The sequence below is a fragment of the Thunnus maccoyii genome, chromosome 5 (genome assembly GCF_910596095.1).
Source record: "Thunnus maccoyii chromosome 5, fThuMac1.1, whole genome shotgun sequence".
NCBI classification, from domain to species: Eukaryota; Metazoa; Chordata; class Actinopteri; order Scombriformes; family Scombridae; genus Thunnus; species Thunnus maccoyii.
In genome coordinates this window covers 3,102,538-3,126,351 of record NC_056537.1, presented here as the reverse complement: position 1 = coordinate 3,126,351, position 23,814 = coordinate 3,102,538, and the positions used below count along the sequence as shown (strand labels likewise).

General features: G+C 40.5%; 2 protein-coding genes across 2 annotated transcripts in view; one reads left to right on the top strand and one right to left on the bottom strand.

Annotated features, from left to right (window-relative positions):
* Nucleotides 1-23,814, top strand: part of LOC121897034 (voltage-dependent calcium channel subunit alpha-2/delta-4-like) — an 85,217-nt gene that overhangs the window by 30,518 nt on the left and 30,885 nt on the right. Inside the window, exons 12-27 of the mRNA XM_042411276.1 lie at nucleotides 131-209; nucleotides 306-439; nucleotides 682-699; nucleotides 2,519-2,596; nucleotides 2,797-2,877; nucleotides 2,993-3,067; nucleotides 4,332-4,418; nucleotides 4,983-5,054; nucleotides 5,986-6,047; nucleotides 8,151-8,218; nucleotides 9,107-9,152; nucleotides 9,493-9,590; nucleotides 9,791-9,881; nucleotides 10,261-10,353; nucleotides 11,169-11,290; nucleotides 11,426-11,494. Of these exons, the coding sequence (XP_042267210.1) occupies nucleotides 131-209; nucleotides 306-439; nucleotides 682-699; nucleotides 2,519-2,596; nucleotides 2,797-2,877; nucleotides 2,993-3,067; nucleotides 4,332-4,418; nucleotides 4,983-5,054; nucleotides 5,986-6,047; nucleotides 8,151-8,218; nucleotides 9,107-9,152; nucleotides 9,493-9,590; nucleotides 9,791-9,881; nucleotides 10,261-10,353; nucleotides 11,169-11,290; nucleotides 11,426-11,494 (1,273 nt within the window). The remainder of the gene's footprint in view (nucleotides 1-130; nucleotides 210-305; nucleotides 440-681; nucleotides 700-2,518; nucleotides 2,597-2,796; nucleotides 2,878-2,992; nucleotides 3,068-4,331; nucleotides 4,419-4,982; nucleotides 5,055-5,985; nucleotides 6,048-8,150; nucleotides 8,219-9,106; nucleotides 9,153-9,492; nucleotides 9,591-9,790; nucleotides 9,882-10,260; nucleotides 10,354-11,168; nucleotides 11,291-11,425; nucleotides 11,495-23,814) is intronic.
* Nucleotides 14,669-16,958, bottom strand: LOC121897033 (leucine-rich repeat and transmembrane domain-containing protein 2-like). The gene is made up of 3 exons (XM_042411275.1): nucleotides 16,895-16,958; nucleotides 15,481-16,164; nucleotides 14,669-15,144 (listed from the first exon to the last, which is right to left on the bottom strand). The coding sequence occupies exons 1-3, from the start codon at nucleotides 16,938-16,940 to the stop codon at nucleotides 14,669-14,671; spliced, it is 1,206 nt and encodes a 401-aa protein (XP_042267209.1). The 5' UTR covers nucleotides 16,941-16,958.

The following is a 23,814-nucleotide window of genomic DNA, read 5'->3' as shown; positions in this document are numbered from 1 at the left end:
TGATGATGTGTCCAAGTAGCACCAAGAAGTGTATTCTAGAGCGAACACAACAACAACAAAAAAACATCAGATCTAGAGTGAAGCACAGAAACACGTCAGGTGAGGTAAACAGGTGTGTTTCTCTGTTCAGGTGCGAGTCTTCACCTACCTGATCGGCAGAGAGATGACCTTCGCCCAGAACACCAAGTGGATCGCCTGCAACAACAAAGGTCAGCTGTGTGTCTGTGTGTGTGTGTGTGTGTGTGTGTGTGTGTGTGTGTGTGTGTGCGCATATATCTACTGCATGCTCTGTTGTGTTTTCTCAGGTTACTACACACACATCTCCACGCTGGCCGACGTGCAGGAGAACGTCATGGAGTACCTGCACGTGCTCAGCCGGCCGATGGTCATCAACCACGACCATGACATCATCTGGACCGAAGCCTACATGGACACCGTGGTGAGCCGGGCGGGGCCAATCAGAGAGCTTAAAGGAGCAATTCAACATATATATATATACTAGAGATTCATATTTTAAGCATCTATCATGTATTTAAGTCATTTTCTGCATTTACATTTGGGGTCAACTGCTTCAACATCATCATCATCATCACTTCACCTTCATCTGTGTGTCTGTTTCCTCCCTCATTCTCGCCTCACTCTCCCATGATCCTCTGGGCCTTCCCCTCATCACTCTGGCAGCTTCCCAACACCAAAGAGGTAAAGAAGAAGAAGAAGTTGTAGTTTTAGATGAATAGTCTGTTTTAGCAGCTGCAAATACAGAAACGTTTGTTGGAATTACAGAGTTTAGTTCTTAAGTTAAAGATAAGAGTAAAAACTTGTATAGTTAAGTATTGTTTGGCTTCATCTCTTTAAAAAAAAAAAAAAGTGACTTCATGACCTGCTGGTTTGACCCAACAGTCAAGCTGAGAGCCGCTGGCCTACATAGTAGTGATTGTAGTATTTATACTTTACCATCACTGTGGTTTTAAACTCTCTAAGATATTAAACAGTTGTACATCGCCACCTACAGCTCAACTTCAGAGCTGCAACATACACTGATAATATGTGTAATGATTATATTTAGATAACTGAAGACGTGCAACATCTTCAGTTATTTACCATGTTTAATAAGAAAAATATGGATAAATCACAAACACCAGACAGTAAAACCTGATATAACACCAAGACAAACTACAGCCTCAGTCTTCTAGTGTCAAACTCTGCACATAGTGATGATCAAACATCTGAGTGAGAGAACAAGAAGAAAAACACATGTTTGAGTGGAGGAGGACTTTAAATAAAAGGCAGCGGCAAAACATGAGACATGACAGTTTTCTGGGAGTTTGTTCCGGGTTTGTGGAGCATAAAAACTGAACGATGCTGCTTCATGTTTAGTTCTGACTCTAATCTGAGAGGTGTGAATGGTTTATGACGTCATATTCATTCATTCATCCATCCATTCATTCATTTACTCCTCTGTGACGACATCTAAACAATCATAGTACTTTGTCTTCACACATTAACACTTGGTAGCAGGAATGAACCTTCAGTAAAGTACATTTACACAAGTACTTCACTTCAGTACAATTTTGAAGTAGTTGTACTTTACTTGAGTATTTCCATTTTATGCTACTTTATACACTTCACCACATTTAAGTTATTGTACTTTTTAATCTTCTACATTTTACGGCTGCAGCACATGTCATTATCGATTAATTTGTTGATCATTTTCTCAATTAATCGATTGTTTGTTTGGTCTATAAAATATCAGAAAATAGTGAAAAATGTTGATCAGTGTTTCCCAAAACCCAAGATGACGTCATCAAATATCTCATTTTGTTCACAACCCAAAAAAATATTCAGTTTACTGACAAAGAGACTAAAGAAACCAGAAAATATTCACATTTTGACATCTCTTTCTTTAAAAATGACTCCAAATGATTAATCGATTATCAAAATAGTTGGCAACTAATCGATTAATTGATTGATCGTTGCAGCTCTACTACATTTGTTTCATAGCTGTAGTTACTGGTTAGTTTTCAGATGTTTGTATTTTATATTTGTAGTTAATTTAGATCACTTTGTAGAGGTCTGTTGTCACATTTAAGCGTCTGTTTCTGTTGATCAGAGTAGAAAAAAAAGTTACATTAAATCTTTAATTTCATGTTTTTAAAAAAATAAAACATGAAAACATCGAAGAGAGTTGAATACTTTATATTTGTATAGACAGCAGATATAAATACATTTTGCATAAAAAGTCTTTTCACGTTTGATACTTTAAGTAAACTTTGCATTTAATTATCCTACTTTTAAGTAAATAAGATTTTGAAAGCAAAGATTTTTACTTTTGTTATTGCTAATTTTACTTCAGTCTCAATACTTCTTCTACTACTTTATATCAGCGGAGGTTAACGTGAAGAGAAACACTATTTGCAGACATTCTCACACTGAACGTCTCAACTTGAACGTCTTTGATGTTGGATGTGTTTTTTTTAAAATAATCCCACTGTGTGTTAATTGTGTTTCTGCGTCTCAGCTCTTCACCACCAAAGCTCAGAGTCTCCTCCTGATGACGTCAGTGGCCATGCCGGTGTTCAGCAAGAAGAAGGAGACGGTACATTCACTCCCCGAGCGCTTTATTAGGAACATCTGTTAATCTGATGTTATCCAATACAACAGATCTGCTATAAATTCTACTTTTACGAAGCTTAATAAGGCTTATATTTCATAACATTAACTTACATGGTAGTAAAAGGATGTTTTCAGCCTTTCAGACGTCTGAACTGAGTTAAATGTTGCTGCCTGTCTCTCCAGTTGTCCCATGGGATCCTGCTGGGCGTAGTCGGCTCTGATATTCCGCTGATGGAGGTGATGAAACTGGCGCCCAGATACATGGTGAGTTCAGTTTAGTTCTTGGAAATGTTTAAATCTACATCCTTTTTTATTTTTAAGATCTTTTTAAGAGTTTTTACAGTACGAGCTTCATCGTTGAGATGTTCTTCCTCCTCAGCTGGGAGCTCACGGCTACGCCTTCCTCATCACCAACAACGGTTACATCCTGGCTCACCCTGACCTTCGACCTCTGGTGAGTTCTTTGCACCCTTTATTTATCTAAAACCTGTCATGTATTCCAAGGCGTTCGTTATTTCACATACAGTTGTGCTCATTACATTCCCCTGGCAGAATCTGTAAGATGTGAACCATTCATGGTGTCTATAGTTGTGATGATAAAACTCAGTTTTGGTCTCATCGCTCCAAATAACTTTGTTCCAGCAGTTTTGAGGCTTGTCTCGGTGCTGTTTGACATATTGTTAGCAGGCTGTTTTGTGGCGTTGGCACAGTAACAGCTTTTTTCTGGCAACTTGACCGTGCAGTCCATTTTTGTTCAAGTACCTCCTTATTATGCATCTTCAAACAGCCACATGCAACTTTCAGCTGAAGTTACATGTCGGTTTTACTTTGCAATCTGAAGAATTTTCCTGGCAATTGTGGCTGAAATCTTTGTTGTTCTACCTGACTGTGGCTTGGTATCAACAGAACCCTTCATTTTCCACCTCTTCATCAGAGCTTGAACACTACTGATTGGCATTTTCAAATCTCTGGATATCTTTTTATATCCTTTTCCTGATTTATAAAGTTCAACTCCCTTTTCTCAGAGGTCCTTGACAGTTCTTTTGTTTTCCTCATGGTTCAGTATCCAGTACAGTCAGAGCAGCCCTGGATGCAATGTGCAGGAGTCTCTCAAGAGCTGAGAAACTCACTGACTATTAATACATAAACACTAATTACAATCAAACCAGTCACAGGTGTGGAAACTTACCCTTCATAGCCATTTAAACCTGTGTGCGTCAACTTGTTTGTTTATTATCAGGTCAAACATTCAAGGGTATGTAAACTTTGATCGGCACCATTTTGGTGATTTAAGTTATCATTATGATTTAAAAAGGGAAAACACAATAATGTGAAAATAAATGGCTTCACCTGACCTCCATCCCTAAATTAAAAAAAAAAAGTTTTCAGCATCATGAGTCATATTTTCCAAAAAATGGCAAATATTTCTCAAATTCTACCAGGGTGTGTAAACTTATGAGTGCAACTGTATATAACAAAACACAATGTGACACCAAACAACAGAACAAAATACTACAAACATAAATTACATCAGACAGAAAGTAGCTGCAGTGCAAAGTGATAAATTTAGAGCCCTGCAGCAGCTCTGATTTACTAGATAATGTACTGTCACAATATAGCAGAAGTCCTGAAGGGTACATTAAGGGGATATAGGTATTAAATATTTATAACACACACACACACACACACTCAGTAACAGCGTCTCCTTTGCCCAACAGTACAAAGATGGAAAGAAACTGAAGCCAAAGCCAAACTACAACAGTGTGGATCTGTCTGAGGTGGAGTGGGAGGATACAGAGGAGATGGTAAGAAGTCAGAACCTTCACATGTTTTAACCCTTTCATGCATAGTGGTCACTACAGTGGAAAGCCGTTTTCTTATATATGCATGGGGTTTTGATGGTATAGTTGCACATCAGCCAACACAGTGGACTCTAGTGTGTCGTCACATACGCTGCCATCTATTGGCCAGCCTTTGTAAGTGCAACACAAATTTCTCAAAACCAAGATGGCCGCCGGCCGGCTGGAAATGCTCAACAGCTCAGGAACATCTTGCCAATCCTTCTATAGTAATAGACCCTTGCAGGTAAATAAAATTTGTAACATCAAGTAACATCTAAGGAGTAATACAATTGTTAAAATGTCCAAGTATTGATTTTATGTTGGAAGAAAATGACGATTAATCATCTGTCCACTAAGTTGGACAAACTCCTTGAAAAATGTGTGTTTTATAAAAAAAATTTTCATGCCTAAAGAGAAATAAAAACCCTCCTGACTGAGGTTATCGTAATTCATGCATGAAAGGGTCAATCAAATGTTATAATATAAGAGAAAAGTATTTTGATTCTGTATCTTGTCTTAAACTTCCAGCTGAGGACAGCGATGGTGAAGGGAGAGACGGGCCGCATCAGTCTGAACATCAGAGCATCAGTGGATAAAGGGGTGAGGGATCAACACAAAGTAATCATATTAATCATAATTGTTATTATTTAAAGGTTTTACTCCTCTCCATCACATTCGTCAATTTTGATAAAATCTTGGGATGATACTCTTAATAATGGTGTTTAATTATAAATAAGAGTTCTATTACTGGTCTGATTGGACGCTGTGGTTCAACATTGAAACACCCAGTGGTGGAAGAAGTACTGAAAAACTAATGTGTGGGGAAATTATGTTGAAATATATCTCTATACTCTCAGAAACTTGTTTCTGTAAGGCTGCTTTCATATCTGCTTCAAAATAAGATGACGTCACATAAGAGAGAGTGATCAATGAAGACATTGCTCAAACTTTTCCCTCTGAATGTCTGCATGTTCATCTTATATCACTAATAAAATCCTCCATTAACTATAAATCCAGTAAAAAATTCAACCTGCAAGTTGCTCAAGTAACCGTAGCGACACCATAATTAAAAAATACACCGTTACACGTAAAAGTCCTGCACTGCAAATCCTACTTAAGTAAAAGCACCTTTTTTTTGCATATTGTATAATTATTAGCAGCAAAATGTACAGTATGTATTTAAAAGTTTATCTGAAGCTAATATGAAGCTTCAGCATCCAAATGAGTCAAATCAAGTAGATATCTTTCAACGTTACAGTCTTTTTAGTGCCAAAGTTCCTCTTTTTGTTACTATACTTCCACCTGCAGCTCAACAGGGAAACACTGTCCGAGGAAACACAAAGAGGGAATTTTACACTAATGTTCAGTATAAACAGGAGGAATGATTACGGCAAGAAAAAGTTTCAGTGTTCATTTGGGCTTCTGACTGTTGTTTAAACACCGACTTGAAAAATAGTGAACTCGTCCTTTAATGTCTGGACTGTTAAAGGCTCGACTCTGATGGTGACATGTTTCTCTTCTCCTCCAACAGAAAAGACCTCTGTACCTCATCAATGACTATTTCTACACAAACATTGATGAGACGCCTTTCAGGTAAATATTATGTTTTTTCTTCAAGTCTTTTTTAACATTTTTAAATTCTCTTTCTAAGAAGAAAGACAACACAGACACAAAAAAGATCCTTCATGTGTCCCGGATGCATCTTTAAAAAAAACAAATTGAAAAAATCTAAATTAATTCTGATGTTAGAGGTTAAAGTTGTATTTTCTCAGATAATTTCTTTCTTGGGTTGTACTAAAAATCCAAAAGGTTTTCTGTCTATATCATAGGATAAAAGAGCATCTAAAGTACTAGACAGTAACATTTGACATTTAAAGGAAGATTCAGATTAGCGAGATTTATTCAATCAAGAAAAACAACATGTAGGAGTACAAGACAGACAGATTTTAGACACGGAGGTAAAGAAAAACTGGTGATGATCATAAATCAGTTCAGTCATGTCGAGAACATGTGACAAAGCCAGTTTTTTCCCCTCAGACTGACTGTCAGTGCAGCAGGAGACCGACTCTAAACTCTGGTGATTTAGGAAAAGTTTAACTCGCATTATTCTTTTACGCAACAGTAACTCATTGATGAAAACATGTAGTTCACGCTGATAATAGTCAGTTTTTGTCAATAAAATAATGAGCAACTTGGTTTTCCTAATAATGTTAATAGTTGATAACAATTTAATTGGACTTGTGGGGTATTTATCAGCGCTCTGAGGCATCACAGAAAGTGAGAACTACTAGTCAGTTAAACATTATACCGTTAACTCAAATAGGCACAGCAGTGATTTGGATTAATGGTATAAAGTTGACTATTAGCATGGTAGCATGCTAACATTTGCTAATTAGCACCAAACATAAAGTAGGAGGCTGATGGGGATGTCATTAGTTTGGCAGGTATTTAGTTGTAAACCAGAGTTTTGGACGAATTCCTCATCACATGATGGTGACGCTAGATGAAAAAGTCAGAGGAACATCGAAGTTATTACATGAATGTCTTCACCAAATGTCAATTCATCCGATAGTAGTTTCGCTCTGGACCAAAAATTGATGGCAGACTAAAATTGCCATCTGTTACAGCTAGCATAGCATAGCATAGCAAAAAAAAACAAAAAAACAAAAACACAAATGTAAAGTGTTCTCAGTTTTTTAAGTCTGTCTTAAAACAGCAGTCAGGTGTCCATATGTGTGTGAGGCCAAAATCCACAGTGTGTCCACATTAGGGATGTGCAGAGATCCCAGTATTTGTATTTGTATCTGTATTTGTTGAGGCAGCAAAATTATTTGTATCTGTATTTGTATTTGAATAAAAGTGGAAAGAGGCTTAAAAATCCTGTTTTTGTTTTTATGACACTTTTAATTTTAGAAAATCAAAGTGTTACAATAAGTGTTCATGAATAAACTACCTTACGAAGGAGGTCCCCACATCGGGTCTTGAACTGGAGTCTCCCAGATCATAGACGACTGCTCTGATTACTGAGCTAAAACTTTATTCATCAACTCACTGCAGACAGACCTCTACCTATTTATACACCCATAACACAGAGACAGCACTCTGTGTCATGTGTAGTAAAGAACTTCAAAGGCAATTATTGCTTTGCACTTTTCATTTATTGCCTATTTTTTACAACCTAACTTTGTGGAAAGGAGAAGGGGAACAACAGGTTATGGAGAGTCCCTTGGGAGCACTTCGCTTGTGTCAGTAGCTCAACTTTATCTCTGGGGAACACCCCCAACAAATTATTTTTAAAATATTTGTATGAAACAAATATTTGTATAAAACCCACTATTTGTGCTTTGCCGAATAATGTATTTGTATTCGGGCGCACTACTAGTCCACACAGTCACAGACAGACTTGAAAATGTTCATCAAAAATGTTTATGTTATAAAAAAATAAAATAATATTAGCTGGTATTTATCATATTTTGTAATTGTTTATATATCAGTATTAATATCAGCCTCAAAAATCCAGTTTGTATCAGACTCTTTCATCATCACTTAATTGTGAATTTCACTAAAAGGACACGACAATTGATGGTTTTGTTTTCACTGGTGATACAGCCAGTTGTGTCTGTGTGGTTTGACCACTAGAGGGCAGCATGTTTGTTACACAGTACGATTCAGTCTCTCCTCTCTGTGTCTCTGCAGCTTCGGCATGGCGCTGACGAAGGGTCACGGGAGTCTGATGTTCATCGGAAATGTGTCTGTGGAGGAAGGTAGGATTTCCCACAATCCCCTGCATGAGTTTTACTTATTCAGCTATATTACTCCCTACACTTCCCTATAATTAACCTACTTTTTCTCTGATGATTTCTGCAGCTTGTATATTGTTTTTTGTTTTGTTGTAAACCTGTGGTCACGTGCCCTCCGAGAGCCATGTGCACATTGGTTTTATACCCACAATGCATCACAGAGCTTCACCAAGCTGCCGTGATAGATGTATTTAGCCCCATTTTGATCAAAAAGTTCCAGGAAAAAGAAGAACTAACCTCAGGAACTAAACTTGGAACTAAAAGTCACTGTTGTGCATCCTGTTTGTGTTTCCACCACATCTGAAGAACCAGTTAGATCCTGCAGATTAGACCCATGAGGAATTAAAAATGCAATATTAACACATAAGAAAACAACTGTCGTCCTGTTTGTATAATTCTGATGTTTTGAGTTATAGATGTAATGAATGAATGAAAATGCAGAGGAGGAAAAGACCGCTCATTCACTCCCTACCTTTGGAGGCCAACAGCAAAGTCAAACTTTACTCTTACGTCTTAACAAAGAGGATTTTTTTCTCCTCGTCCTAAATCGATACTAGTGCACTTCCTTGGTTTATGAATAAGCGGTACACCTATTACAACTACACCAATCAGTGATGATCATCCCTGCAAACCCCACCTGCCCCTCCGAGCAGGGACTTTTTTGGGGAGTAAAACAATCTCCCTGGAACTACATTTAGACCCTGGTTCCTCTGGTGGAAACACTGCTGTTGATTGACAGAAGTAAAAGAACTTCATACACCTGACCTGACGGCTGTAAACGGCTTTTTACTCTTAATCTTATATGTTTTCAATTTGAACAGACTTCATTGTGTTTTTTGCTTTTCTCTGCAGGGCTGCATGATCTCACCTCCCCAGACCTCTTCATCGCCTCCGAGTGGTACGTCTGAAACCAGAACACATCATTATGAAACGTGAACTGATATTTAAGACGTTTAGATTTATTCAGGATGCAGCAATTTGACCTTTAATCTGTTTATTTGTGCAGAAGACACAAATGAATGAGTCCAATAGATCAGCAAATGACAAATAATATTATAATATCGGTCTGTTATCTACAAAGCTTAATTACATAAATCATATATGTGTGATGGGAGTCCAGGCGGTAGAATGGAAGAAGATGAGAGCCATGTGAATAAAGTGAGATTCAGGAATTGCACAATTTTAAATCTCTAAAATCAGTTTTTAATAAACCTTTTTAATAAACCTCTTTTCTTCAGGACTTACTGTGAGACAGACATCGACCCCGCTCACCGAAAGTACTCTCAGCTGCAGGCCGCCATCCGCTACCTGCTGGGGAAAGAACCCGACCTCGAGTGTACGTTTTTGAATTTAGTTCCAACAAAAAAAACGTATTAAAAAGTCTTAAATTTCCTGATGAAAGGCGTTTGACGTCGTCTCTTTCCTGCTGTTATTTGCATCTCAGAGTCTTGGACCTGGCAACATTTGAGAGGGTCTGATTTAAAAGTGATCAGTGTGTGGTTGACCTTCATTTGACCAAGCCTTTCCGTTACCTAGGTGACGAGTTGTTGCTGCAGCAGACGCTGTTTGACGCCGTGGTAACGGCTCCGCTGGAAGCCTACTGGAACGCCCTGATGCTCAACGACAGGTGAGACAGGAGACACACTCACACTTATGTTTGACCCAGAAAACAAATGGGAGATATTTTCTATTAAAGATACAAAGATTTTCAATATTCAGCGGTTTGAGGACGATAAACTAAATTCAGTTCATCTTTATGATATGGCAGCAGAGACGTAAGAGATCCAAAAAACCTGGACAAATAAATACACAATTATCTGCTTGGCTAGATAACAGTAGACATAAAGTGGAAAATATGTTTTTTGGCTTAGATATTTTTATTTTGCAAAATCACTGATTTATATATGGTAATTATTTCTGTTATAAAGCTGCAAATCACCTTTCACCGTGTGTGTGTGTGTGTGTGTGTGTGTGTGTGTGTGTGTGTGTGTGTGTGTGTCACACAGGGTGGAGCCGGGGATTGAGACGGCCTTCCTCGGTACTCGTGCCGGCCTGATGAGGATCATGAGATACGCAGGAGTGGAAACCAGAGTGGCAAAGTAAGTAATGTTCACTCACAGCTGGGCAGACGCTGTACGGATTAAAGGACGGATTCACACTTTTCAAGTTAAAGTCTCTCTTTTTGTTACTATACTTCCACCTGCAGCTCAACAGGGAAACACTGTCCGAGGAAACACAAAGAGGGAATTTGATGCTAAAAAGACTGTAAATGTGTCAGATATCCACTTGATATGACTAACTCAGACTGCTGAAGCTGAATATAAGCTTCACATCAACTTTTAAATGACTGTGTGGACACACTGTGGATTTTGGCCTCCATCACTTCCATTGAAAGCACATTTGAAGGATCTTTTAATATCCAGTATGAACAGGAGGAATGATTACAGTGAGGAAAACCTCTTTCACTGCTCATATGGACACCTGACTGTTGGTTTAGGACACACTTGAAAAATAGTGAACCTGTCCTTTTAAGACAGATTTTTAACCCCAGATTGTAAATTTTAAAAATGGAGCCTTATTTCTGCCAGAATGATTGTCTTGTTTTAACAGTTTTCAGTTAACTGGCAGGTCAGAAAGTTCCTTAATCTGATTTCCAACACGGCTGCTGTCAAAAGATGCATTTTAAACTATACTGAGCTGGTTTTGATATTTTTGACCATGTTGAGGCTAAAACTACAGTCTGCTGAACAGACCTTCCAGCCAGCTGTAGCTCCAAACACCTGGAAGCCCACACTGAGGGGGGAAAATCGCTGAAGTCACATTTCAGTAGTTTGGTGCTCTTTCAGCACATTAAACAAAGGTTGACACGTCTTCAAAGGAAAATGTTGTCTGATGTTGAACCTAAACTCAACAGGAGGTTCCTGTCTCCAGCTGATAAAGACAACCTGTTCACCATCGATCACTTCCCGCTGTGGTACCGCCTGGCTGTGGAGAATACTCCTGGAAGCTTCTACTACTACCCCGTCAACGACAAAGGTCCGTCTCCGACCATCTCCTTAGCCCTCATTTATTATTTCTATTAGTATATTTTTTGTGGGAAGATTATTATCATCATCATTAAATGTATCTCTAATCAGCTCGTCTATAGTAAAGTAAATTCTCTGTCAACAGGAGTGAAGTACGTCATGGCGACGACAGCGGTGACGGTGTCATCTGAAGGAAGGACCGCCATGGCTGGAGGTGAGTTTCAAACTCTCCTTATCTTAAAAAAGCAGAAAAGCTGTGATTTTCACCTCATCTGTAGGACATCTGAGATATGTTGTGAGTTTTTATTGATTTTGCTTATTGATTTTGTTCTGCACTGTTTCCTTAATTGGTCACATTTTTGATCAACTCGTGGTAAAAGACCAGATATTGTACATGTTATACAGTGTTATCTTTCTAAATTGACAAAAAACATCCTTTAAACAAGAAAAAAAGATTTGTCATTAAATAAAAAGGGTTTTTCAGGTATCAGACAACTTTAAATGTGTATAAATTAAGATTTTAGACATTTACTTATGATCAAATGAACATCTGATATGTATAATGAGCAGTACTATCACTCTCAGCCACACTGTGCTGCCTGCAGCCGCTCTGTTGTTATTCTGGCCCTGTGTGCCCGCTGTTGTCAAAGTACGGTGCGTAACTCTGCCCGCAATCTAACAGAGGTTATAAAGTGGCGTGATTTAAACGGCGGCCAGACAGACTGTTCCGCTGGTGATGGATGATCCTTCAGCCACTAGACCGAATCCCAAACAATACTGATTAAACTGAAAAGACGATGTTCCTGTGCAAAAAGAGAGCAGTGGCGGAGAAAGAACTGAAACAAGGATAAACGGGTTTGGCATTTGGGAAATGGAGAGCATTAAAGGAAACTAGAGGGCGATGTGGTGTTGTCTGCCTCTCCTTCCTCTCCCTCTGCCAGCTCCACCTCGCTGTCTTCCAGCTCCTCTTTGTCTCTGAGAAGTTGTATGTTGTGATGTTGTGTTGTATCCAGGCGTCTGTAGTTAGGAGGGGCTCAGGAAACAGGACAGGAGGGGTGAGAAGTGGCTGATGCTGAGTTTGTTTTGGAGTCTCACTTACCTTCTAGTGGACAGAAAAAGTTAGTTATAGTCGCTTTAACGTGATTTTAAAAGCATCCAATTCTCCATCCCCATAATAACGCACAGTAGAGGTTACTTTTTTCATATTTTAATAATCTTATTTGCTAATATAACTCCCAAGGTTAGAGTGTATTGATGATATAGAGTGATATTCTTCACTGAGTCTTAGTTAAGTGGGTAGCTCCGGTAGCTCCCAGTCTGAAAAGTGAAGTTTCAAGTCTTCTCCAATACAGCATGATGTTCATTTTGTAAATTACGGTCCCATTTGGAGTAAAATAGACAATAAAGCTTGCTTTAGGGTGTGGCTACCTTGTGATTGACAAGTTGCTAGCATTGATTACGTAACGTAGTCATGACGTAACCCCAGATTCACAGAGTAAAGGCGTAGCTGCTGCTATTTTACAGCATGTTTTCAGTTCATGAAAGTTAATTGTAACATTTTGGTCACCTAAAAAAGTGACCAAAATATCTGCAAGGTGTTTTTAGTCAGATAGCACCATTTTTTTTGTGTCGTTATGTCAATCATTTGTTGACGTTAGCTGGAGAGAGGCAAAGCACTCAGGAGCGCGCAAAAACGTCACTTCCGTTGGACTTCTGCAGAAAATCCGGCGCAGATCCTCCACATAGAAATCAGTCCACAGTTTGTTACAGACAACAGAGAAAGTCGGGGAAGGTCTAATTTTTTAGGTTACATTACTACCTGTTGACTCATTGGCAATAAAAAACTATTAATACAAGTAAATTTCACAATTCTACCTTTAACTATAGACTGTAAATTCACCATGCTAACCAAGCTAGCAGCTAGCGCTAGAGTCAGCTCCACCCTCTCGTCCAACTATGGTGACTTCTGCCTCAAAAAAATCAAAGATGGCGATGGTCAAATCCCATGATGACAACCGTCAAATCTCCAAACCCAAAGCTTAAAAATGGCAGTCCACAAACCAATGGGTGATGTCACCATGACGACGTCCATATTGTTTTACAGTCTATAGTCTTAGTGTGAGACTGTGATGATCATAGAGTTCATCAGGGAGTTGATGAATTTCATCAGTATGGTTCAACACCAAGGAATAAAATATTGTTTTGTCTCAATCCCAAAACATTCGCCATTTCATCCCAAGTGTGGACACCTTGTCTGCTTTTTTATTGGTTTGATCCATGTTTTATTGATTTCCCAGCTGCTGTTGTATCATCCGGTTTAGATTTAGTGAAAAAGTCTGAATTTAGGATCATATGAACTTTCTTTTTTGTGTGGCTGGTTGTCAGATTTTGGTGAAGATAAGAAAAAAATACAGTTTAGATAAATATAGAGTTTATTATTTTAGGCATGATTAACAGTCCTCAAATTTGAGACCATTTTTCATGTGCTCCTCACAGAAAATGTGGACAAAATAAATTAAAACACACATTTGGAGGTTACACTACATGTTGACCAATAGCCTCACATCTGCATTTATAGCAGCAACATTGTTGTTCAGTTTCTACTTTGCTATGTTGGGACTATAGTTGTTCTCTTAACTGTTTGCCATTGAGCTTGAGAGTTTGTGCTGGATTGGAAGCTGTTGTAGGTCAAAGCTTGCCCTGTAGGTGGCGGTACAGCTCTAGTATTTGTTTGAATGCAGTTTACCTCAGTGATGAAGCTTAAAGCAGCATTTCCCTGACTGCAGTAGGACTCTCTTATAACTTAAAGAGTGCTATTTGGAGAGAATTCAACAGGGCATCCACCTAACAGAGGAACAAAGACTTAATTCTTCTTAAGTGGGAATATTAAAGGTAACAAAAATACAAGTCACTGGTCAAGAGAAAATACATTTTGTGCAGCAAACATCAGGAGAAGTGTCACATTTCACAGATTCACAGACATTTGAACTTTTGGAGCTTGTGCTTGTTGGGCTCAGATACAAAGACAGACAGCTTGAACAGAAACATAGACTCATATTACTAAAGAAGAAATGAAAACACATATGAAGGGAAGTCAAGGTGCAGAAGTGCGAAACAGCAGCTTCAGAGGAGTTTAAAAGCTGGCTGAGAGATGCAGCGCAGGGAATAACAATTCACAGAGCATCCATACATTAAAAGAAGTGCTGCAGCATTCGACTTTCACTGAATTAAGTCCAGTCCATTAGATGTACAATCAGTCCCCGCCCAGAGATTTCCTGCACAATCACAGAGCTGCAGGGTTTCCCCAGGCATTCTTTCATCAATGATGAGAGTGGAGGAGAGCAGAAGCAGCCAGAACGCTCTGGAAGGATCTAAAATCAGCGGCGGGTCAGAAGCTGCTGATTCGATACCCGTGGACAATGCCACAGGCCTCTTTAGGCGGCGTCTCCTCTGGCGAGGTCGGGGATTGCCCGTCCTCCAGGTCAGTGTCGGCTCCGGACTCGGCCATCAGAGGCTGGCCGCGGCTCTTCATCTCCCTCTGGTAACGCGCCATCAGCGAGGCGTAGACGCAGCCGTAAGTCGCCGCAACCACCATCATGACACACACTGTGCCGCAAACTACGCCCGCAACAATTTGCGTGCCGTGTGCCCGGCGAACGCTGATGGGCCGGTAGCGCTGGCGAACACATTCCTCATTGCTGCTGACCCGGCCGGGTGGGCAGGGAGGCCGGGTGGCGTAACCTGACGAGCCCTCCTTGGTCGGGCTCTGCAGGCAGTAGTTGAACATCTCTGCCGGCACGCTGCGGATGTCCCTGCCCTTCAAATCCCCCGGGAGACTGCACTGCATCGCATCTACCTGCCCATCTATAAAACAGACGGGGAGAGGGGAAACAATAAAAGAGAGGGGGAAAAAGAACAGGGAGGGTGAAGATGAAGTGGAGGATACGAGGAAGAAAGAAACAGGGAAGAAAGGGGAGGATTGAGAGAGATAGAGGTCATTATATTCTTAGATGTCTGTGCTCAGCATACATCCATCCTGCAGAGCAGAGATTAATTGCTTCGATTAGGCAGCTTTTGAAGTACAGACTGGAAATACAAAGTGATTTGCTCTAGTACGATCTTACACTGTAAGCCGGCTGCCAAAACTATCAACTTCAGAGTACTTGAGATTTGAAGAGGCAGGCTAACAGCCTCGCTCACCCCTGTAAATCAACCACTCCATCCAGTGCTTGAAGTCCCTCAGCTTGCAGTCGCACTCCCAGGGGTTTCCCGCCAGCTGGAGCTGCTGTAGCCCCACCAGGGGCTCGAAGGTGACTCTGTCCAGAGCTGTGAGCTGGTTGCTGGCCAGGGACAGCCAGACGAGTCTGTGAAGCCCATCCAGCAGTCCCTTAGGCAGCCACAGTAGGCCATTGGAGGACAGGTCAAGCCCTCGCAGCCGCCTCAACCCCTTGAAAACCTCCTTGCTCAGGCCAGTGCTCCCTTGACTTCCATTCAAGCCCTGGGCAGCCTCTGAGCTGTTGTTGGGGTCAGAGGGGGCCAGGCGCGCCCCGAGGTAGTTGGTGGAGAGGTTGAGCCAGCGCAGGCCGCTCAGTCCTGAGAACGCTCCAGGCTGCAGGGTGGAAAAGTGGTTCTGGGAAAGATCCAGGAGCTCCAGGCTGCTGAGATTGGACAGCTCCACTGTGCCCAGCGAGGAGAGGTTGTTCTGGGGTAGGCGGAGGATCAGGGAGTCCTGGTCCAGCAGTGCCAGGACCGGTGTCAGAGAGAGGAGGCCGACAGCAGAGCAGTCAGTGGTATTACCATAGCAGGTGCATCCACCGGGACAGCCGTGGACCGAGCCCAGCAGTCCCAGTAGAACCAACAACAGACTGGACAGGGCTGCACAGACTGGAAGACACGAGAAACATTTAACAAGCATTTAATTTGCGTCCTTAAAACTTCCAAAACTCAATACCTCCTTGTTTTTAATGCTTAATGCTTTAATGAATTAATCTATCACTGCACTTTTTCATCTGTGGACTCAAACCGGCTTCCGTCTGTTGCCTGAATTTGGCTTTTAATTGAAGTCTGGAGATTTTTGTCTTATGTAACCAGACGTCTGACTCATCAGCAACTCAAGCTTAAAAGTCAGCAAGATACAGAGCTAATAACTCGTCTGTACCCAGACAGCAACCAACCAAATGTGCTGTTAATGGAAGTGTCCCATTTTGAAGACATGGTTAAATTGCTACCTCAAATTTTCAATAAATCTTGTTTCCTGATGATTCTTTGTATCCAATTTTTCTTGGAGTAGGAGGACAGCACACAGACCTGCTCTTTTCATAAACCTCTTTATTCAAACGGTTCAGTTGTGTTGAATCAAACTCCAGTGTTTTGACTTACATCTTCCTGAGATTTTTCTACAAATTTCATTGAGCTTTGAGAGAAAGAAGTCAGAACAACACTGCAACACCAAGTGGAAAACGGAAATAAGGAAGAAAAACAGGTTACTGTCTGCTTCTTAAACACCTGTGGAGACTATGGAAGCAGATCAACATTTTTTGGACTGCAGATGGAATAATGATCTATTTCTGTCTGTATGAGAAAGATGAAGGATGAAGCATCCGTCCAGACTCACACAGACTCTCCAGGTGATTTCGTCCATACTGGTCCAGGTTCTTCATGTCTGTCACATCAACACTGCTGCAGCTTCAGGCTGGCATCCAGCTGTCCTCGCTCTCTGCCGGTTCACACTAATGTCCAGCTGTGGAGAGCTTCCTGAAAAACAGAAAAGACAGAAAGAAAGGAGATGTTATTTGGGGTCATGTTGTGGAAAAGCACAGCTGGTTGTTGAGTTATTTTTCCCGACTGCCACTTGACATTTTAAAGATTTCTTTTAATGATAATCTCTGTGTCTCTCAACATAGAAATACAAAGTAAAAGTAACAGAGATAAAAAAAAAACAAACAAACATAAGTATATGTTGGCCATTGATACATTTTTAAAAAAGATCCCTTAAATTTGATCAAGATATGTATCGAGCATGGCATTTTACAGCTGTAAAATAATCTTGATTTGTGCAGATAAATCAATTGCAACATTTCACACTCAAACAAAATTGCTTGCCAGACGACATTTTAAAGGGGACCTATTATGCTCATTTTCAGCTCTACATTTTTATTCTAGTAACTCCTTATTTATCTTATACTGGCCATTTATGCAACTCTTCCGTTCAGCCTCTGTCTCTCAGGCAGTTTTAGCTCCTGTCTCTTTAAGGCCCCCCCTCCCCGATGAGCCCACTCTGTTCTGATTGGCCAGCTTTTCAGAAGCCTACCAAGGGGCAGCCATATCGGAGTCGTGTTAAGTTACTGCTGATGAAAACCCAACATTTCCTGCTTTTGTTGCTTCATATTAAAAGCTTTTAAATGACTTTTATTGTGAAGAATTTACAGTAAATGATACATGTTCCTCAATGAGCTTCGTTAATGGCGCTAAAAACCGGTCGACACAACAAGGTATGGAGATATTTGGAGCTGTTTGAGCAGATAAGTTAGAAATAATGCAGGGAGGAATAGTACAAGCAGAAACAGCCACAGTGATGATGATTGATGAAGAGCTGCAGATGACCAGCACAGCTTTAACAAGTAAACAACTTATTTTACTTTGCCGTGATGTGTAATGGAGTCATGGTCAATGTGACAACCCCCAAAACAATGGAAAAACACCATAATGTTAGCGGAGCGGAGCAGTGAAGTGGCGTGCTATGCTTGGAGCAAACGACCATATAAAGGAATCCTCACAAATCGACGTCGGCTCGGGCTGAAAGTAGGAAAATAACATTGGAAACCAAGCGTTCAGAGCAGTCTGACGCTCTGAAGTTCCCAGGGATTACTTCTACATACCTCATTATTTGACACTTTGGCCACATTTAACATGAACATCCGACATTTTAACAATATATATATATGTTTGAAAACAAGGAAAACCATAATAGGTCCCCTTTAAGCTCTGTGATTGGATGTTTCTTACTGAAATGGTGGCAGTTTTTATGTTCACAAGCTTGTACCTTTTGAGTTTTTATTTAAAAAAAACAGATATTTCCTAACAGTTTGTTTATGATAAGTCAACCAGCAGTTTCATTTCCTCTCAACCTTGAAGAGCTCCAACTGTCAGTCACCTAACACTGTCTATGAGACGTGAGAAAATGCACTGGAGTTTCATTCTTGATTCCTGCATGACTGAAATAATTCATCCCACTTCACTGCTCTACTGTAAACGATAATCCTTTGTGAGCTTTGTTTAGATTTACTTTGCTCTCTTTCAGCTCTGTGTGTTGTTACTTTCACTCATCTTGTTGGTAGGAGATGAGAGATTTACTCGTTCACCCTCCGTGCTTTGCACTTTCCAGCTGGTCCAAAGATTCAGACTGCTGATTTTCATGTCACAAGCCTGTTTCTCAAACCTCTCAACCACCACAAAGAGTGCAACTCGCAATATGCAAGATTAAGTGGAGTACGTAGATTAAAAAAACATCAACAGCTTAGTCTCTAGCAGAGCTGGTCTACAGTATATTGGCATTACAGGCCGGAGTTGTGCTTTAATTCACAGCATTTCACTTGTCCTCAATCCTTTTCATTCTTTCTTGCTCAGAGAGAACACACAAGGAGCTTCGTGATGAAGTGAAATAATCCTCTGTGTTTTCATCCAACATCACCAAAAACAGGAGAAAAAGTCAATGCCAACTTCTGTCTTCTTAACGCCCCCTCGCAATTCCTGTACGCCGCAGATACAGCTCAGTGTCAGCATTGTTTCACTTATACAATCAAGGATTTGTTTGTTTTTGATGATTAGTTCCTTTTTTTAATTTGCTCACTTTTCCCTTTCTTGATATGTGGCAGTTTTGGGCGCTCAGATACACGGCGGGGGGGGGGGGAAGTGTGCACGAGAGATAAAGCCGCAGAGGAAAAGAAAAGTGCTGTCACTCCATCATCTGTCTATAGCTGCTATAAAGAGCCAGAAAAACGCTGCCTCAAGGTCCTTCTTTTGTTGCAGGTGTTTCTTTTGTTAAGTTGGCACAAAGATGCCAGTCACTCTGCTGCAGAGTGCGTGAGGCAGTAAGGTGCCTTCAGGCCACAACTGACATTACAGAACAAGAGGAATTACAATGCAGGTAGAGGAGTGAGACACTGGGAGGACATATGGAGGGACACCAACGTGACTCCCAAAGAATATTTGACGTCAGTTTACGTCAGAGCCTTTGTTCCTGGATGATATTCACAAGCAAATCCTCTACATATGTATAGAGCATAAGTGCTGATGTGATGCTCAGGGTATCTGGAGGTTTAGACTGCTCTCACCACAGCATTGGTCATTTGCTTAAAAGCTTAATATGACAAAGTTTAGGGACGTGACCTCTTCGTCCTGTCGAAGCAACCGAGGGCGAAGCAGCGTGATATTATAATACCGCAAAACCTCTTATGGAGGAGATCGGGGGTTAGTTTGAGACTGCAGTTTGCATCGACTTTGCACAAAGGGGCTCGAAAATGCTTTCAGTTTGTTTGATTGCTTGATCCACAGTGAGCTGCTGCTGCAAGCTGAGTTGTAAGATTTGGGTGGTATGCAGAATCATTTTTGTTTTTTGGGGAGTTTTTTTTGCAGAAGTTTAGCTCTCACTTGTGCATTTAACTGTTAGATTTTTGGCGTACATACAATCATTGTCCCAACAGATTCTGATGACTATATTTCAGTGTGTAGCCAGGACCAGCTTTGCATTGAAATGTACTAATTTAAATGTCACTGAGACAATTTTCACCTGGTTTTATCTTAGTTACCTCAACGTCTTTGTAACGAGTGCCTACAGTGCCGTAGGAGCCATATTTATATTATTTATGTTTAAACCTCCGACCACCATTGTTTTGGATAATTGAGAGTTTTACTAATGGAAGAAGAGTTTGATCAGCTCCAGGTGGGTCATTTACGAAAGCATGGACACTAATCTTCCTTGTCCTATAAGTATATAGGTGCAGCATTAACTAACAGGCTGTGAAAGAAAATAAAAGAAGAAGAAGAAGTGAGATGAGGGACAGCTGTCAGTCATATTAGATCTACTACAGCAGTTCGTAAGAGGATGAGCGGGGTCGTTATTAGACCCCAGAGTGTCTTATAGAGAAGACGACCTCTGACCCCTCACTGTATCAGATGGTTGTAACAACAGATGGACGTTGAGAATCATGTCACAAGAAGGATTTACAGACGAACATGATCTCGCTTTACATAAATCCTTCAGACGAATAATAAACACAGAGTCCAGTGATGTCTTCATCCTAGAGAGTTTTACTTTGGGATTAATGTACACCATCTCACTGTTACTTACACACACACATACAGCCGCAAGCCAAGGACCAAAAACAAAATCAAACGTAGAGGGGGGCTGGTATGTCATCTTCCGTTCATCAAGAACTGAAGTCGCTCTGGGCTGCTTTCCCGCGATCCACCATCTCTCTTCTCATTCGGTCGTCTCTTGGAGCTTCCCCTCCTCTCTCTGTGCCCCGCTCGGCGTCTCTTTCTTTGGATTGGTGACTTTTAAGAACACCGCGAGCGCCAAGGCTGCCGGATGGAGGTCGAAGACGTCAGATCCACCTAAACTCAAACTTTACCCGCCAGGTTTATCTGTAAAGTACAGTCTACCAACCTTTCAAGGCCAAGAACGGTCTTTGACGGATGTCTTTTATATAGATTGTATTTGTTTTATTTTAGGATGTAAGTGGCGCTCTTATCTTGAGTAACTTATAAGATGTAACTTAAGTAATGATTAGTTGATTGACAGAAAATTCATCGGCAACTATTTTGATAATCGGATAATTGTTTTAGTCATTTCTTTAAGCAAATATGTCAAGAATTTGCTGGTTTTAGCATCTCAGATGTGATGATTTAATGCTTTTCTTAGTCATAGATGACAGTAAACTGAATAACTTTGGGTTTTGGGCTGTTGTTCAGACAAAATAAGACATTTAAAGATGTAACTTTTGACTCTGGGAAATTATAACAGGCATTTTCACTGTTTTCTGACATTTTATAGACAAAAAATTGGCAGATAAATCATTAATGACAGTAATCGTTAAGTGCAAGCCCTAAACTTAGATGATAGTGATTGATTGGTTACCAGCCTACTCACTAGGTTTGGTTTAAAAAATGTTGATACCGTACCTGACTTTCAGTACTGATACCAACGTTTTTTTCAATTCCTCATAAATAGAAATATAAAAACGTTTTTCCTTAAAACCTTTTCTAGTTATGCTAGCGACGAGTCTTTGTCGGTCGTTCGGTTCACTTTGGTTGAGAGTGAAATGTCTCAGCAACCATTTGATGGATCTCCATAAAAGTTTTTACACTCATGAATCCTAATAACTTACAGAGACATTTGAGTTCACTTGGATTTTTCCCTGTATGAACAGTAACTGAACCAGACCGGAGTGAACCAACTATAGGTTTGGCCCTGACATTTATATCTAGCAGGTTTCCATTTATTCTGTGACATATCTCAACATCTGCTGGATGGATTAGCACCAAGATCATCATGGTTGCCAGATGCATCGTACTGACTTCGGTGATCACCTGACTTTTCTTCTTGTGCCACCAAAACATCAGATGGATTGTGATATTCATGTCCCCCGCAGGATGAATTGTAATAACTTTGGTGATCCAACTTTCTGTCAAGAGGCGGGCTCAGAACCATAAAAAGGGAAAAAAGATCTTCGTGTTGCTGCTACTTTTATACTTTATCTCATACTACAGACACAAAGTTTTCCGAATGACACCTGTGAACTTCCGCTTAGATGCAGCCAGGAGAGGCTTGTTCCAGTTTTAAAAGCTCTACCAATCACACAAAGATTCCTCCTTAAAGCGCATCACCTTGATTAAAGCTCTTCATTTTCTGTTCCCCAGATTCTATTTAAAATAATCAAATTAGTGTAGTGACTTCCAACGCAGATTTTATGTTGCTCCACGTCTCCTTCTCCAAGAGAACACCTGATTTTGTAGCACACTTCCAGTTGTCCAAAGTGAAGGGAGTAATTTCTTCAGTACCTTTAGAAGTTACTTTTATGGATGTTTTGGGACCAATCGGCTTGTCAAAAGCACCATCAGCCAGATTAAATGCCGCCCACATAGTAGTGACGGGTCACAGATTAAAAACTGTGATTTCAATCCCTGAGCAGGACAGACGTCTGTTCTGGAGTCCAGATGGTGTTGGAACAACTGGTCCCAGAGTGGCCCTCCCCTCCCAGCCATCACCAACCTGCTCACTCTTTTTTTTTTTCTGTTTTTACTGTCGTGTCATCATCACACATCTGCTGTTTTGTTGGAGATTTCATTCAAAGGATTTTTAACAAGACCAGTAGTAGTAAATACACTCGCCAGCCACTTTATTAGCAACACCTGTGCAGTCCAATACAACAGTTCTGCCATAAATTCTACTTTTATGAAGCTTTTACATTTTCAGTTTTTGTCGACATTGTCAGAAAGGTGATAATTCTACTTTATGTTGATTACTGAGGTCGTAGGGTCGAGGGTGGTGCTGGTGTACTGGAGCTTTATATTGAAAAGTGTTCCTAATATTTTGCCCCCTCATGTATGTTAATGATGTGGACAAAATATTAGGAACACCATTACATCGTACAGCACGTGCTTCATGTGTTATCTGATAACCATCGTAGTATGACGCACTCTCTGGCGGCCATAATTGGAGGTCCAACTAACTAACTCTGATGCTCTTTTGTTTGTCTATATTGGCGATACACTATAGGCAGGATTGAGAAGAAGGGGAACGACGCAAATACAACACTGACACATCGTCAGCTTTTAAGTTGACATGTTGAACAGTTACTGAGCAACATTATCATTCATTAGGAGTTGTGTTTCTGTCCAGCTGGTGAATGTAAGTCCAATATTCACTCTGTTTTTGCTCTCTACCAACTCCTGAGGGAAATATCTGGCTCTTTAGCTGCTAAATGCTCCACTATGTTCACCAGCTAGTCTACAGCTAACTGTGTCTCTTTGCCGTTTGGTGCTGAGCAGGTAGTGTACAGTGGCTTTTTACAGCTTTTTCTCTGAAAATGACGCTATGAGAGCCCTGAGAGTGAACCAGAACAGTAAAAGTTGCAGCCGGACACATAAACAATGAGCTGAAACTCACTATAAAGCTCCGTAAAGCTGAGAGGAGCTGCAGAGTCACTGATAATTCTCTGTAGGTTCATCACTACGAGCCACGACCAACACATTACACACTGACATCTCAGACAGTGTTGTAAAATATCGATTATAGCTGCTTTAAGTTAACTGTCCCAAACAACATCTTCCACACCTTCTGTGTTGGCTGAAAATAATACGACTGATGGGTCAGACCAATCCCCCTGTGGGTTAAACTAACTCAGTGGTGAACAGTAACACCACCTACCTACCCGTTTTCTCTCTGTGCGTTTTCCAAACAGCTACTATCACATGATGTGCCAGCATTTTTTTGCTAGCACCTTAATCTGCAGCTCCTCTGATGCCCACTAG